The 18,211-nt window shown below is 29.9% G+C and overlaps 1 protein-coding gene across 1 annotated transcript; it reads right to left on the reverse strand.

Annotated features, from left to right (window-relative positions):
* Positions 1 to 3,176: 3,176 nt before the first annotated feature.
* LOC114173833 (potassium transporter 6) lies at positions 3,177 to 8,321 on the reverse strand. Its single transcript, XM_028058473.1, has 8 exons — positions 8,062 to 8,321; positions 7,441 to 7,930; positions 6,933 to 6,986; positions 5,508 to 5,768; positions 5,371 to 5,423; positions 4,968 to 5,091; positions 4,623 to 4,877; positions 3,177 to 4,391 (listed from the first exon to the last, which is right to left on the reverse strand). The coding sequence occupies exons 1-8, from the start codon at positions 8,098 to 8,100 to the stop codon at positions 3,328 to 3,330; spliced, it is 2,340 nt and encodes a 779-aa protein (XP_027914274.1). The 5' UTR covers positions 8,101 to 8,321; the 3' UTR covers positions 3,177 to 3,327.
* Positions 8,322 to 18,211: the final 9,890 nt, after the last annotated feature.

An 18,211-nucleotide genomic window follows, 5' to 3' on the forward strand; every position in this document is an offset into this window, starting at 1 on the left:
TTGTTTTATGACAACAAAAAATAATTAAATTATTATTACTATAACTATAAAAGTAAAAGTAAATAAAAATAATGTTTACAATTTTATTATATATAATTATTTTAATTTAAAAATTATTAAATTTTAAAAAATTATTAAATGAAAAATATTAATTTTTAAAACCGTGTAAAATTGACAACTTAATTATTTTAATTTAGAAAAATAATAATCTAAAGGATAAAAATAAAAAGGCTTAAATAATGATTTGGTTATAGTTTTTCATTCGATTTTTTTAATTTGGTCATACTTTTTTTTTTAATTTAATCCTTATATTTGTCAATTTTATTCAATTTGTTTTTTCTTTTGCTAACACCGTTAAAATAGTTAACGAGATTGTGAACAGTAACTGTCACGTGTCATTTTTGTGATTTTTTTTAACTTTTTTTAATTTAAAAAGAAATTATTTTAAAAAAATGTCCACGTATCAAGTTCATATCATGTCACGAGTCATTTTTTTATTTTTTATTTTATTTTAAAGTTAAATGTTTTTTATTAAAAAAAAATCACGTGTCAAGCCAATATCATGTCACGGGGTCATATTTTTATATTCAATTTGGTCATAATATTCGTTACTTTTTTTCAATTTGGTCATAATATTTTTTTTAATTTAATATTTTTGTTCTTCTCCAAATTGAGACAAAATTTAATTTGAATATAAATGTTATATGGATATTCTTATGAAATTTGTACATAATATTTATATACAAATTAAATTTTTTTCCTCAATTTGGAGAAGAGTTAAAATGTTAAATTGAAAAAAAAAATATTAGAACCAAATTGAAAAAAAAGTAATGAATATTATGATCAAATTGAATATAAAAAATTGATCACCTATAATGATATTAGCTTAACACGTAGATTTTTATTAAATAAAAAATTAATTTATTATTTTTAAATTAAAAAATCATAAAATCACAAAATGACACGTGGCATCATAAGCTTGACACGTTAACATTTTTTTAAAATAAAAAAATTTAAAAATTTAAAAAAATCACAAAATGACATGTGACAATTATGGTTCACAATCCGTTAACTATTTTAAAAGTGTTAGCGAAAAATGCCAAATTGAATAAAATTTATAAATATTAAGACCAAATTGAAAAAACCGAACAAAAACTATGACTAAATCATTATTTAAGTCAAATAAAAAATAAATATGTACAATCAAATGGAGAATCTCTTATATAATAGTATAGATATAATAAGTAAAAATTATGAAACTATAAAATGATTTTATTACAAATAATTATAAAAATAAATAATTTGCATAATTTTTTTATATTTTTCATTATATAAATAACTTAACAAAAAAAAAAAACACTCTACCTTATCCTATTTAGCATAATTATTAGGATGACAATGTGGACTTGGCCTAACAGGTTGGCCCACAGATCCGTCTAAAAAACACAGTGCAGACAAAGATATTGAGCCCGCTGGCCTGCATATCCACAATCCGCTCGGGCTGGCCTGCACAAGAAAAAAAAAACCTTGTACTTGTGTATATTAATTACTTTTCTCCTAGACTTGTGTATGATCATTCCAAATTCTTGTATGAGTGCAATAGACGGTGTTATGTATTTTTTGAACTATGTAATTACCATTTATTTTTCTTCAAAATACGTATATTTTTATATATTTTTTATTTTCTACAAAGAAGTGAATTTTATTTTGATAAATTTTAACTATATATATATATATATTATATTTATTTATATAAATTATATATAAAAGAATAAATTTCCAATGTTAACTATACTGGTTTATTTTCAATTTTATTTATAATTATTATACTCTTTACCATTTTAAGTTATTTTCAGTGATGAACTAGTTGATTCCAACTTTCATTTACAGTTATTATTTTTTCTAACATTAACTTTTTCTATTAGTTCTTCTAACTATTATTTATAATTTTTCATGTTTCTAGCATTTATTTTGTTCCCAGTTACTTTAATATCATTAAACATGGTTAAATAGATATTAAACATATTTTCTCATTTTAAAATATATCTATTTTTCAATAAACACCTAAAAACATTTATTGTGTTTTATTGTGAAATTCCCATAATGATTTGAAAACAGCACTCCATGAGAATGATAGGCAATAGTTTGCAGCCCGTGAGCAATTGCAGCTCTAAAACACGACCCAGTTATTATGTCTACACACTATGTTTTTCATAAACAATTATGTCTGTGACAACTCAAAATCACAATCAACAACTTATGGAGCTCAAAATTAACACCACAAATTTCATGTCTAAGGAATCTATCTTTCCAACTTCGTAGTTTGCTATATATAGAGAAAAATAACATCATTGTACAGAGTATATTCCATGAAATGTTTTTTTTTTAATTTAAATGTCACATCTATGTTTTTTCTCCTCTATTAATTATGAAGAAAATAAGATGTGAGTGGATAGTGTATGTTTTTTCTAATGATTAATCACAAATTACATTATATTAACTATTTTAAAGCTCATTAAACAGATTCTTAAGTCGCTGATTTCTTTATTTTTGGACAACTTTAATTTCTTCTATTAAAAAAATTTACAAATCATGCTTTAAATATTTTATTAATAAAATCATATTTTTGATTTTCTTTTAATTTGTTCACTAACATTTAGAAGTTACACTCAATAGGCCAAATACTTGCTATCTCCATCTTTTATTATTTTTATTGTCCGGGGAAAAGTTAAAAATTAAATTTTATTTCTATAAACGTGTTAAACTTTATTTTTTTGTCTTTCTTAGTATCAAACATAAACTTTACTTCTGTCATTACAAATAAATACCTTAATGTAATTTTTCTCTTAATTATTCTTAAATTTATATCTCTTTATGCATAGACAACTTAATGTCAATTTCATCTCCATTAATTCTTATAATTTACCTTTTATACTCTATTAATTACCAACTCAATATTAAACTGCCATCAAAGAAAAAAAATTATTTTTTTTAAAATACAACCGTTTATTAGTTTTACTTACATGAAAAATTAAGTTTCAATACTTGAAATAAAATTAAGAATGAGGTTGAGTATTGTTTTCTCTTATTTTTAACATCCAATTTTTTGTTATATCTTGATGACTGACTGAGGTTTGCTACTGACTTTAATTTTACCCACCATTGACCAACAAACATGGTAAAAGCACATAGATTCCTAAAGATAAGAGAAAATGACCAAAACTTGTATACTATGTTTCCTTCACCACCTGAGGGTTGTAGCTTTTGACTATCTATAAGATGCAGTATATGTACATGAGATAACTCTATCCTATGTGATCCCAAAAATTAAACTTGATACATCATCCCAACTTCCAGAGATGATGCATGAGGCACACCAGTGACAAAGGAGGGTGCCCTGCTATTTCTTCTAAGGAATTCATACACTATATTAATGGCTATTTTTTTCACCATGCTAGACCCTGGTTTTGCTCTCATGTGTGTCTGTCCTATAATGTAGGCTACCCCACCTTCTCTTGCTTCCATCACCTCCTCCAACTCTTCCTTTGCCTCTGTGTCAATCTTTGGACTCTCAGGTACCAAAAACCTTACCCTTTTCTTCTGCTGCTTTATAACCTTTGGTGACTTTATCTCCTTCACTTCTGATGGCCCTGCATTCTCTACATTCTCAACACTCTCTGCATTCTCCTCACTCATTAAAAGGGAATGTGTAGAACATGTTCCGACAACTGCCATTTTGTCATCCTTTCCGGGTTCATCATTTGAGGAGTTCAATCCTGTTTTTTCTGTGCGAATGAACTCTGCTATGCTGCACAAAAGATCATTCTCAAACTCAACATCATCTTTGTGGACATCACGGTATCCATATCGCACTATGCACCGGTAGAGTCTGAACTCTCTCGGGCCAACACGACCAACCAGAAACCGTTCATCAGGTCTGACATGTGGAACTGGCACGTGTTTGATGCAGAGGAAAACTAGGACTTCATGGAATGCCGGGAGGTTGGTTACAAAGTGGGAGAAGATTACTGGAATTCCAGAAACTAGCTCGGTGTGTATCAGGCCAACCCCACGCACTCGGACTATACCTATGCTGGGACCTAGGCCGAGGAGCCAGTTGATGGAAACCTTGTTTTGAACATCATATTCATACTTTTTGAGTGTGCCGTAGTGCCAAACATACATGAAAGTCAGAAATACTAGAGCCAACGCTACAGGCACCCATGCTCCTTGCAGGAACTTGATAAGAGAAGCAGAGAAGAAGAGAGCCTCAATGGTTCCAAATATGAAAACAAACCCGAGTGCAAGGAGGACATTCTGGTGCCAGCATAGCACAATAACCAGTGACATCAAACAGGTGGTCACCAACATCACTGTGATAACTGCCAAACCTGTTGTGCAAAGTAAAGTGTCATATTCTTGTCAGAAAAAACACATACTGTTAACACACCTCTCCCCCTTCCTATTTATTATTTCAACTCAAACAGAGAACTAAATGTCTGCTTGCTACCAAAGCTAACTTGTTACAATTCCATCTTAGAAATGAATGTTCTTGATGCTTCTGGTTCCATATTATATTGCTGCAAAATTAATGTATAGATAAATAGCAATCAGTGTCATACCTGAGGCATTACCGAGGCGCTTTGTGTCTCTGAAACAAATAGTTACTGCCAAGCACAATATCATCAATAGCCAATTGATCTCAGGTATATATATTTGCCCATGAATTTTTGATGATGTGTGAATCACTTTAACTCTCGGGAAGCAACTTAATGCAGAGCACTGCTTGATGATTGAGAATGTTCCAGTGATAATGGCTTGACTACCAACAACTGCAGCTAGTATGGCTATAACCAGAACAGGCCATCTCAATTTCTCTGGAAAGCAAAAGAATGAAAACGGTCAAATAGCTGAGACTTCCCCATCATCTACTTTCTCCGGCAAAAAGAATGAATTACACCACCTACCTGGTACAGATACGTAAAACCCAAAGTGATAATCTTGCTCAATGTCATGATGTTTAGATAGATAAGCAGCTTGCCCCATATATGCAAGAATTAAAGATGGATAAACCACAGATGTAAAAGCAATCTGCAGAAGAGATGGTAAATAAATAGGCATTAACAAAAGCTATTGAGATTAATAACTAACACTGACAAGAGTTAGATTATACTATGTTTAGTGTATTAATCTCAGTGGGAAGAGAGGTTAAGACTTGTCAAGGAACATAAATTACAATTTAAAAAGTGAACCAGCCATGATAAAAAAACCCAACAGAAGCAAAACTTGAAGATGTCACATTGCTAAGTCTACTACTGTATCGTGTTTACAGTATACAGTATACTAATAAAACCAAATAAAATACCATACCTTGATTGATAATTGGCTAAAGTGCCCAAGATCAGCAAACATGGCTTCTGCTCCTGCAAAAGTGCAATTGAAATGGTATTAATATTGTCAACAAATTGATGTAAAATATAAGTTAACCATCAAGTAGACCGACCAACCTGTGATGCACAGTAAAATTCCACCAAGGGCCATCCAACCTCCCTTCTGAGTTTTCCTCAAGAGTTGGAAAGCATAATATGGAGAGAGTGCTTTGTATACATGGGGATTCCAGTGAAATATATTGTATATTCCAATGCTACTAATGCAGAGAAGCCACACAATAATTACAGGAGCAAACAAGAAGCCAACTCTGTGCGTGCCATAATGTTGAAGAGCAAACAACCCTATCAATATGATGCATGAAGCTGGAACTTCAACATCTGCCAGGCATCAATTTTACAACTTCATATCAGCAAGGAATGTTCCATAGTTCTCACATAATATAGAAGAGTGATATCAAAATTTAAGTGAAAATAAAAAAGCAGATAAAATATATGATGGGCAAGCAAAAATTAAAGCACATTGGACCAGCAATTAATTTTGTCTTTCATTCTCTAATTCTCAAGAACCAAACTCCAATTTGTCAAAAAAATAAAGATAAAAGTTGGTAATGGCCATCCAAGTTTAAAGAAGTTCTGCCACTTGATAACAGCTATAAGACAAGCAATTTCCCCTCATCAGATGAAGGGCACATTTGTTTGGGATTTATTAAATATTTTTAATTAAAATTATAAAACAATATTTTAAAGCTTAAACAGATAGGATAAGAAATCACACAATGCCGAATCAACAAAAAACACAAGAATAGGTTAGCTAAACATTTGTATAATTTTAACAATAACTGATGATTAATCCCAACCCAACCAATAACATTGAAATAACTGTTTGTCACTGTAGCCACAGTATAACTGGTTATTGCTGCAGAGTTAGGCTCATGATGCAGAACTGATCTTAGGATCCCTACAAATAATCTGTTGAAATAAAAATTTATGAGTAAACACATAACCCAAGTTTCAATTATCGCCAGAATTGAGTGAGACCAGTATGGAAATGTCAAATTCAGAAGATACAGCACAGTATTTCACAGTCCACCCAATTTATCAAACAGGTTGCTTAAGTCACATGTTAAATGCAATCCCTAAAGCACTCTCTGTGATTGCGGGTCTTCACGTGTGACTCATGAGGATTTCTACCAAATATAGGATACCCTAAAAGTGCACAGACAAATGCAACAGCATGACTTGTACTTGATGCACAGTTCCTCACAAGACGAGTATTGAGTATAAACTACTAAGCATAGCAACACCCACAAAGCGGAGAAAATATAACATACACAACTAAAGAGAGAAACTTTTAGTGATGTAAGATTATTGGAGAAAACAGAACTTCTTTTTTCATGGAATGAAACATGCTCAGGTCAACAGGAATCTCCTTTAGACAACTGGTAACAAAATTATGCATAAAGCTTCCAATTATGACCAGTATCAAACTTCTAAACAAACTAATATATAATCAGGCACACAAAAAGATCAAGCTGAACTCACATGCGTGCGTCTCCTTCGACATTGAAAGCTCCAATCCAGAAACAGCCGAGAAAACTGCAAGCACTCATCCAAACAATCCAAAGTTCAGCAATAAATTCCCAAAAGTCAAAGAACAAAACTTACATAGATGTACTTTTACTACTGTTCACAAATCAAGATCAAAGTTTCACCAGGAAAACCTACACCCACCTTTCATCCAAACATATATTACGCGAATTATCAAGATGAAACTTCAACTCTAACACAAGAACCACACCAAAAACACACAAAAAAACTGCATCTAAGTTTTCTCCAAAGTCAAAGGACAAAACTTACACCGAGTTCTTCAAGTGCTTTTAGTCTGTTCTCTTATCAGAATCAGAGTTTCATTTCGAGAAACTATATTGACCTTCAATGTAAACATTTATGTAAAATATTGAGATGAAACTTCAATTGGAATCGAAAAACACAATAGAAGCACACACAAGGAATTGATTCTACAAAACAATAACGCAATCATTGACCTCACCAGAAATAGCCGGCGTGAGGATGCCATCCCCAATGACCATGCAAGTCCCAATCAGAGCCAGGACTAGTAAAACCCTCTGCAGAACCTTGTGCTTCTCAAACGTGCTTTTGAGCCGCAACGCGAAGCTCCTCTCCGGAGCCGCGCCGCGCGAATCCTTCTTGTACTCCGACAACTCCTCGTCCGCCACCTGGCAATTCGGCAGCGAACTCACCCGCGCGTGGCGGCACAGTAACGAGTACAACGCGAACGTGCCTCCCTCGCCGTTATCATCAGCTTTCAGCACAACAAACACGTACTTCACCAAAGGAACCAGCGTTATAGTCCAGAACACCAGCGACAAAACGCCGAAAACCTCGTCGTTGCTCTCCGTGTGCTTAATGTCCTCCGCAAACGTGCTTCTGAAAACGTACAACGGCGAAATGCTCAAATCACCGTACACTACACCCAGACTCTGGTACGCTAGAGTCAGAACTGTTCTCCACGACTCTCTCTGCAGTGAAAAGAAAAAACTCCACATTCTCAGACAACGACAATAAAAACAACAGCATCAACGACAACGTTGTTCACATCGAAAATTGAAACATTGCTGGTTTCAGAAACTCGTTTGGTTGGTTCTCTCACCTTAGCAGAGTATCGACGAGTTCCACCTTCTAGATCCATCGCATGACTATTCGTGCGTCTCAGAGAACCATTTTCAGGAGAAATCAAAGATCAAACAATTGCTGAAACTAGTTCAGCATTGAGAATTTGTCTGCTATATATATTTTGAGTGCGAAATTATTTAATTCAGAAATTAGAAAAACAAGTAAATTAATTAACCCTGTTTTTTTTTAATTGCAATAATTACGATTTATGAGATAGTAATAATAAATATAACAACAATAATAATAATAATAATATATAAAAAGTAACTTTCAAGATCGATGACGAGGTATTAAAGAAAACGCAGGAATCCAAATTTTTTAGTAAAATAAGAAGATTCAACTATGAGAAAACGACCCTCCCAGCTTGTAGGTTCATTTGGAGAAAATAAAGATGCACACGAAATATGGGTTTCATTATTTTATTTAATTAAGTACGAAGAGGTTAATGGAAAGAAGAAAAAAGAAGAAAAAGGTTCTCTTATTTGAGAAGTTATCGTGCAACAAAAAGAGGTTCACAGGGAAGGCGAAAAGCCACGAATTGTGTGCATAAATTAAAAAAAAAAACGAACCCAATAGAAGTTTAGTTTGCGTGTGTGTGTGTGTGTGAGAGAGAGAGAGAGAAAGTGAAGGATTCTGATAACAGTGAGAAAAACTTGAACGTTAGTGGTGGGGTTGGTAGGGTTTGGTTAAGTTTATTCTTTCTTCTGGGCAATTACTGATAAGAGCGTGATCTTTTCCACATGCTCATAAACTAGAGGCTTAGAGTGACACGCTTTAGCTTTATTTTTGCAATTTTTGGCTTCAAATCTTGAGAGAGTGTAGCAAGTAAGTGTTAATTACAATTGTGTAAAACTTCAGATTACTTTAAATGCAGAAAAGAAAAAGTCAAAGAATTTGTGATTATCATCTTTGTACATTTGTTTACGTTTAGTTTTGTAATTGGGACTTTTATGGAATACTTTTATCACCAGGAATTACTATTTTAATCTTATCTTTTTTCCATTTTCTTCATCACATTTTATTGCAGAAATTAACTCTCTTCTCACTGTCTGCCAAGACTTTCTATTAAAAAAACATGTATGAACATTGACAGAGGAATAACAGTAGACACAAAAATGGTAAAAAGAGAGTAAAATAAGAACAAAAATTTATTTATTGATGTTCCCGTCCTAAAGCATATCCTTAGAATACACAGTAACATTTGAGATAAATTTTGATATTTAAAATTATGGGTTAAATACGTTTTTGTCTCTTAATTTTTTGTAAAAATTGAAATTAATTTTTTTTGAAATTTTAGACCAATTTAGTCTCCCAACTATAAAAATGTACGAATTTAATTTTTTTAACCAAATTTCGATAAATTTTTTTAACGTTTCAAACACGTTCGTGATAATATTTGAGTTGTTTATATTGTTTGACACATTTTCACACTTCAATATTAAATCAAATACTATCATGAGATGCGTTTGAAACTTCAAATAAAATTAACAAAAATTCATTAAAAAGACTAAGTTCATCGTATCTAACAGTTGAGGGACTAAATTGAATCAAAGTTTTTGAAAGGGACTAATTCTAATCTTCACTAAAAGTTAAAAAATCAGAAACATATTTAACTCTAAAATTATTAATGCATTCATAATTTTTATTTAAAAGATACTTAATTGAGACATTTTTTTAAAAATTAAAATTCGGTTGTCATCTTTTTAAAATTAATATCAAATTAGGACATCTAAACAAAAGTATCATACAACTGATTAAACAAAAGTATCATACAACTGATTAAACCAATTTATTAATATGAACATCGGAGAAAACTGATTCACTGTGCAGGTACCTCATCAATTTAACTATGCAAGACAGTTAACAGTGTTAAAAATCCAAATGATTAAAACTGTTGATAACAACACACTATGTTGTGTATGGTAGACATCACACACAAAGAGTTCTTATAGATAAGTGATTATGCAGCATTGAAATTGATAGGGCCAAAGGTTGTTTTCTTTCTTTTGGTAATAATTATAGAAACTGGGGATGTTTGTGTCCAGTGATAATTAATAATTATCCAGTAATGCATAGAAAGAATGTGAAGAACAGCAATAAATGTAATTAGCTTGTAGTAACAGCTGGAGAGAGAGAGAGAGTGCAGAGAATGAGACCCTTTGATTTGAGATGTTTTGTTTGTTATAAAGCTGAAACATTTAATGAAAGGGTGTTTTAATTTTTGTTTAAGTTAATAAAGTAATTGAAGATGATTATGGTTTTGAATAGTTGCAATGTGGTGGTGTTGACCGAAAATTAGAGATGATAGGTTATCAAAGTAATAGAAAATTGATTAGTGTTGTTGTGTATAAGCAGAGTCTCATATTTGCCATAAATATTGGTTTGTGCGGTGGCCGAAGTGGAATCTCATATTCAGAGAAAGTCTACATGTCACTTTTTTAACACTATTTTCTTTGTCTTTATCAGAACCTAATATTTGACAGCAACCACCACTCACTTTTTTTCTAATCATTTTCAACCTTCAGCTTAAAACATTGAAAAAAAATATATATATAAAATGCTAATGGAGATAAAAATAGTGCAAAAACCATGTATTTTCCTTTCTCGTGATATGTAGTTAGAATTAGGAAACATAAATTATTTTCTTAAAATGATTAAACAATATAAATGGAAAATGTTTATTCTTTTAAGATTTCAAATTATACATAATAATTATAATTTTAGGGGTTACTAAAGAATTTCGTAAGTTTATTATAATTTTTGGTGAATTTAGTAGCCTCTAAAAAAGTGTAGTAGTTATATCTAGAAAGTTCAGATAAATTTTTTACGTGTTGAATTATGTCATTTTAAATAATAGTAGTCAATTATCACTGAAAAAATAACTTGTTTAGACGGTTGAAAATTAGAAGAAAAAAGGGTTTTATCTTGACAAAAATAAGCTTCTAATATCTAATTCATTCTTCTCAAAATTTAAGTAGAATATGGGTTATGATTTGTGTGCGTGAGTCAAAGGAATGTCTTAAAATCACCAAGTGTCAAAAGGAAAAAGTAATAATACAAGAAAATATAGATAAAATAAAGTTTTTATTAACAATGAATTTGATCTATTAACAAAAAGTTAATGAATATTAAACATGTTAATAAAGTTATCCAATTAAAGCTTACCATTATTTAAACTTTTTTTTTAAAGTAATAGTAATATTAAAAATATTAGAGTAATTAAATGATAACAACGACATTAAAACTACACACACAAAATTTATTTAATTTTTTTTATAAGCAATTGAAAAACTTTCTCGATGGATTATGTACTTTGTGGAAGGTACACCAATTATTCTTATAAAAAAAATGAGTGTCCCTTTACAGATTACTGAAAATGTGGAACTCTTATGTCAAGTTTTTAACTTTAAAAAGATAGAACTTTGAATGAGGTCATCTGAGTATTAAATGGACATTCATTTTTAGAAGATTTTTATATGTCTAAATTGGTGAGAGATGAAATAATAATGATAAGTGATGTAATGCATATGGGAATAAATGTGTAACTCCCTTGATTGGAATGGTGTAGATACAGCACTTTGGACATTTGTGAACAAAGATAAGGGTTAAATATGTCTTTTGTTATTCAATGTCAAAATTAAAATTAGTCTTTTATAAAAATTTTAAACTAATTTAGTCTCTTATATTTAGATATGTGTATATTTAGTTCTTTAACCAAATTTTTTTAAATTATTAAGTTTATTTGACATTTGAAACACATTTTTTAACTAATATTGAAGTGAAGATATGTTAAACGGTGTAAAGAAACTAAAGTTTGAAACTTCAAATAAACTTAATAACTTAATAAAATTTTGTTAAGAGGACTAAATCCACGCTTTTAATCAATTGAGGGACTATATTGGTTCAAGATTTTCAATAATGACTAATTTTAATTTTCACTCAAAGTTGAAGAACCAAAAACATATTTAACCCTAAAGATAAATAAGAAAATAATATATGGAAACATAAGGTTGACTTTGTGGTAAAGTTGAAAGTGAAAGTAAGGGAGATTGTGAGTTCAACTCCATCTACTAACACTTGAGATGTATAAAGCTAGGTTGATGAGTTTGGAAGGGAATGAAAGAGGTTGTGGGTTCAACTCCCCTACTAAAAACTAACATTGTCAATAAAAAAAAAATATATTAAAGATATTTCAGTGTATTTGTTGTTATAGATATAGTTGAGTAGTTATTATTTGTAATTGAGCTATTACGAAGTGAATTTGGTGGCATATATGTGTATTATTCAAATGTTAATGATTTTGTCGAGACATTCAAGAGTGGACAATAAATTTACCAAGCTTAAAATCTGAATAACTTTAGCTAAGTAGTTGAAAGATTTGATCATTTCCTCTATTTTTATGATGAATAAACTTTATCATTTTGTAAGATTTCGTGAGTTTGATTATATAGAGCACAATTTTTACGTATTTTTCCATGAGTCCGATCACCCGGACAGGTTTGAGAACGTAGACGACTCGACGACACCAACAGACTCGAAGAACTAGACATACCTGACAATTAGGATGAGCCTCATGACCAAGGCGTGCCCGAAGACTCGGACGGGCCTGACAACTCAGACGAATCTGACAACCAGGAAAGACTAGACTACCTGAACAATCTGGACAAACCCGATAACCCAAATGGGTCTGACAACTCGAACGTGCCAGACGATCCAGATGGGCCCCATGACCATGACGGGTCCTATGACCCAGACATGCCTAACGACCCGAACGACCCAACGACCCCGACATGATCGAAGAACCGAACAGGCCCAACAATACCAGGACAGACTTGAAGACCTAGACGAGCTTGACGACACATACGAACCCGACGACCGAGACAGACCCAACGACTTGGACTCACCCGATGACAAGGATGGGCCTGACGACATGGAAGAGCTCGTCTGGATCGTCGGGCTCGTCTGGATCGTAGAGTCTATTTGAGTTGTCGATTTTGTTTGGATCGTCGGGTTTGTCTGGGTTGTCGGGCCCGTTCGGGTCATCGGTATTGTCGGACTCGTCTGGGTTGTCGGGGTCACTCGAGTCGTTCGGGTTGTTAGGCTCGCTTGGCCAATCCGGGTCATCAGGTATGTCTAGGTCATCGGAAAGTTTAATAATATATTTTAAAAAATAATAAGTTTTTCATGTTTAAGTAGCAAATCCATGAGTTGACCCTAACCCATATGACTTTTGTGAAATTCTTGGTACTACAAACTTTTTTGATGGAAACTTTCTTTTAAAGTGAACTTTTTTTACCCTAGCCCACATGGAACAGAATCAAGTCCTGTGGGTTGAGCCAAATTGACACCTTTATGCTCACGTCATAAATCATAGTTACATATTTTCAATAGATGAAGTCAAAATAAATATATTTTCTTACTTGTTTATAAAAGATGTTCATAACATAAGGATGAATTAAAGATGTTTTATGTCTAAGGTTAATTATAAATAATTATTTATTATTTTATTTTTTGTGTTCGAAACATAAATTTAAAAATAATTAATTAATTATTTGAATTCAAAAATAAAATAATAAAATAATAATTTTAATTTGAAAATTAATTAAATTTAAATAAATAATTACTTAAAAGTAAAATTGATAAAAATTTGAACATACTTAAAAAAACTTTATAAATCAACATTTTAATTAAATTTCTTTATGAAATCTTAGATAAAATCATATCTAACAACCAAAATGTCATAAACCATAGCTTTATGAGCCCAAATATGCTTGGGGACGCACTTGTATACACATTTGGGAAAAACATTTTCATTAATTAATATAACTTTTAGCGCATAATATATTATTTCGAGATATTACTTATCATTTTGAACAAAAAGTATCTTTCGATAAATGCTGCTAGTAAACGTTTGTTAAATAGTATTTATTATGTAAATATGTATGTGTAAATATTTTTTAAATATTTAATGTTAATGTATATAAAAATTTTACTCAAAATTATTATATTAATTCCAACATTCCATATTTAATTTTTTTTTCTTTAAATTATGTTTTTTTTTTCCATTTACAAAACTTCAACTTCAAATTTTACTGAAAACATTAAATATTTAGTGTTATTAGTATCAACTACTTCTTAGTTGCACACTGTATACCTTTACTAATATGTATTTAACTGACTTAAACTTAAATCAAACACACCAATTTAGAATAAATAAACAAAAATTAAGAGAGAAGGAACATCAGGAGTGGAAGAAGGTTAAAAGTAACTTAAAAAAAAAAACTATTTCTCAATATAAGTCCAAAGCTATATTTCAAAGTTACTAAAAAATATTTCAGTTCCATTTCTAAGTAATTCAACCTCAAAAATTGAAACAAAAAATGGAATTATTTTATCATTAAAGTAACAAATATTATTATATATAATAATCAAATCTAAATTAAAAAAAAAAGAGTACTTGTAAGGTTAAATTTTACTATTTTAATTTATAATTTTTTTTTCTTCAATTTTTTCTTATAAGAAGATTGACTAAGAAAACGATAAGTTGACATGTGACGTGCATTTTGTCTACAAAAATCTCAATGCTAACTAATAACACAACATTCTCAAAGCATTATGGTCTGCCATTCATACCATTGGCGTTATTCATGTCCTTTTGTTGACTTCATTTCACAATTTACAAAACATTCTTTCCATACCATTCAAAAAAAATATTATTAAAATTATGTGAAACATTTTCACGAAAAAAACATTTTACAAATTAAGAAAAGAAAAAAAATGTCCAAACATTTGTTTTTAGTGACCTCCATTATATCTTATAACACAGGTCAAGTTTTTTTTGCCTATTAATATTATCTTCAACTTTTCTTTTTTTTAATAACGTGAGACTATTTTAAAATTATGTATAACAAGATTATATATTACTATTATTATTTAAAAAATAATATCATAATTTTTATATTTAAGCTCTTTTAAAGAAAAAAACAATAAAAAAGTGGTTGAAAACCTGAGAATATTCATAAATTGAGAAAATGCGTAATGAGTATATGCGGTTACAAACAAACACTCACCAACGCATACTCGCCTATGCGTTACGCGTGGCCAAGCACGCTTCGAAATCATTTCACAATTATTAAGCAAGTTTCTGAAACCATAATAATATTTGTTTAATTTTTCAAATGATTAAAATAAATATTATAACTTGTAACTTAAAATATAAAATTAGCAGTTGGAAAGTGAACTGATATAATTTATAAAAAAATATATTTATTTATATAGAAATAATGAATTTTGATGGATGAATTGTTATGCACGTCATTTTCTTTATTTTTCTTTATTGTTTGAAGTGGGGAAAGAGAAGTGGCACACTATTTTAATGGAGATTATTTCATCTCATCTTCTTCTTCATCTTGGTGTCTCTGTGTTACCAAAAGGTAGGTCTTTTTGAGTTTATGAAACCTAATCAACCCATACAAAATTAGGCTAAGAAAATGACACCATAGCATATAACATCATTTTCTTCTTATTCATAATTAACACATAAAACTTTACGCAATGGCCCACTAATAATTAATATCAAATTTAATCCACATGCTTCATTTGGTGCTTAATTAGGTATAATCCGAACAGGAGAAAGACTAAATAATAATTATTCCACTAATCACATAGTTGTCAGCGTATACGTATCGATTGTTAGGTCAAGTTCAAAAGGGTTTGGAACTATACATAGCATAAGCAAAAGCAAATACTTCACACAAATCAACACATTGGCTTGAGATTAGCAAATTTATTAGGGTTAGAAATAATCAAGATTATGATAGAAAAGGGAGAAAAATATTAGGTCAAATAAAAGAAAAAAAAAGTTTATGGTATTAAATAGTTTTATTAATTAGTTGAATTTTCTAAAGGTGTGGTAGAATAATAATTCTAGTAATATAAAGAAAAAAAGTTGTATGAAAACGATGTTCAGTGGTCAACAAAAGAATTGGCCATGCTTGCACGAGTTATGTTTAATTAGCAAAAACCTTGTTGAGTGGTCAGTGTTCGTTTCAGTAGAGGATCTGGGTGGACCAGAAAAAAGGGAAAAGAAAATAAATTAGGGTTTCCAAATTTTCAATTCCTTTCTGTAGCTTATTTTTGCACCGACTTTTTTATATATAAATAAAATAATTAATTCTTTTAATAGGTATTATTATTTTTTGGTCTGTGGATGTGTACATTAGAGGAAAATGTTCGATAACACGACGTTTTTGACAGAATATGAAAATGATTTGGTACATAATAGCTGCTACAACAGCTATGCATCGAAAACAATGGTTTATTATTGGTATATGATCTTTATAAGTTATTAATATTTAGTGTTATTTTTAATCTGTACATTAAAAGTCATTGCATGACAAAGAAAATAGACACTATAATAAACAAAATAATTGATTACAACATCATAAAATACTTTTAATAATTTTATAAATAGAAATAAAAATGAGATATTTTCTTTTAAATAAAACGTGAGACACAAAACCATATGGTGGTGATAGTACCTATCACAAAACAATGCAAATACATAGAAAAAAAGTAATGCAACAAAACGAAAATGAGTCAATCTATAATAATTGCTCATCAGAAATATGGTCAAGTTTGACCATAGTTTTTTTATGAGAAAGAAAAAAAGAAGAGGATTTTAGCACTACACATTAAAATGGAGGAAAACTAAAGATGAAATTTCCACTACTCTCTCTAATCAATAAAATATTAATTTTAATCTAATCTATATTAAATCCATTTCCATGTACTAAACGAATCTCAATATAACAAATAAAACTAAAATAAATAGATTAATGATTTAAATAAACTCAATATTAGACGATGAAAAAGTGAATAAACTCATTTGGTCAAAGTTGAAATTAATAACTTAGATGAAACTACGAGGAGAGATCATACATTAACATCAACGCCAAGATTATTGACTTCAGCATGTGCCTATAATCATCACATCCACTCGATTCCATGTCTCATAAATTATGACACCATCCATATATAATTTTTTTTTTCAGCATTATAATTATTACGTTAGCAAACATGTTGCAGAACAATATGCAGAAAAAAAATGTGAAACAACACCTTCATAGACTTAGACTTATTGTAACTCGATTGGACCAACTATTTGAAGTCAAACAAAAGAAAAATTGTTCTAACCCAATTAATACTTCAAGTTTAACCACTATAAGGCATAAATTACCTTATAATGATTTTACATTACTTTGTTAACATTTAAATGATAAATTTTAAAAAAATTATAGTCCGAAATAAATTATGTTAACAAAATACAAATTTAATACAAAAAAAATATATCAATAGGACATAACTTTATCTCAATCAAAATTGTGTCGCATTGATCAAATTTCTTTCTTTATATTAAAATTGTGTTATATTGATATAATTTTGTCTAATCGTATTTAATCACGTTCAATGGTAGTCCTTTTAATGGACCAGGAAACCACGACTCTCCCAATATTTTTTTAATTTATATATATATTTTAAAAATATATTATTTATATAAATTTAGTTTAAAATAGTTTTGTCAAAAATTGAAAATTATGTATTTTTTCTCTTTTGTTATTTTTTGTTCTATTTTATTTGTTTTCTCTCTTCTTTGTACCTCTCTTTCTCATATCTTCTTTCTATATCAATTTTCATCCCTAATCTCTCGTCATTTTTAAAATCAAATTGCACCAAGATAAAATTAAGGAGCTAAGGAACATTTTGGACGAAACAATTTATTGTTTTGAGTAAGTTATTTTTTACTCTTTTTTTGTTCAAAGCAATATGTTTTTCTCTTGTATGTGACTTTTCTACATCATAGGAATATCTCTATTTGTTATAAATAATAAAAACATCATCTAATTATTGATCGAACTCTTCTTTGTGTAGATGGGGTTATTTTAAGTTTTGAAATTGTGTAAAGTAAGAATTTGTGTAAGGGAAGAGCAGTATTATTAATCTATTTAAGGTAAGGGAAGCTAATCATCTAGAAGTTGTTAATTTTCTTAAAATATTGAGTTTTGATTTTGAGATTTAGGTTGGGGTATTCATATTTTTTCTTTTCATAGATAGGTGAGAGGTGACAA

This window comes from Vigna unguiculata, chromosome 2 (genome assembly GCF_004118075.2).
Source record: "Vigna unguiculata cultivar IT97K-499-35 chromosome 2, ASM411807v1, whole genome shotgun sequence".
Classification (NCBI taxonomy): domain Eukaryota; kingdom Viridiplantae; phylum Streptophyta; class Magnoliopsida; order Fabales; family Fabaceae; genus Vigna; species Vigna unguiculata.

What these genes read in the sequence shown, in the direction of transcription:
- LOC114173833 (XM_028058473.1), bottom strand. Translation starts at nt 8,100, where the DNA reads ATGGATCTAGAAGGTGGAACTCGTCGATACTCTGCTAAG. An exon ending in CCTCACGCCGGCTATTTCTG is followed by an intron (nt 6,987 to 7,440) that starts GTGAGGTCAATG and finishes GAGTGCTTGCAG; the next exon opens with TTTTCTCGGCTGTTTCTGGA. An exon ending in TTAGCCAATTATCAATCAAG is followed by an intron (nt 5,092 to 5,370) that starts GTATGGTATTTT and finishes TCTCTTCTGCAG; the next exon opens with ATTGCTTTTACATCTGTGGT.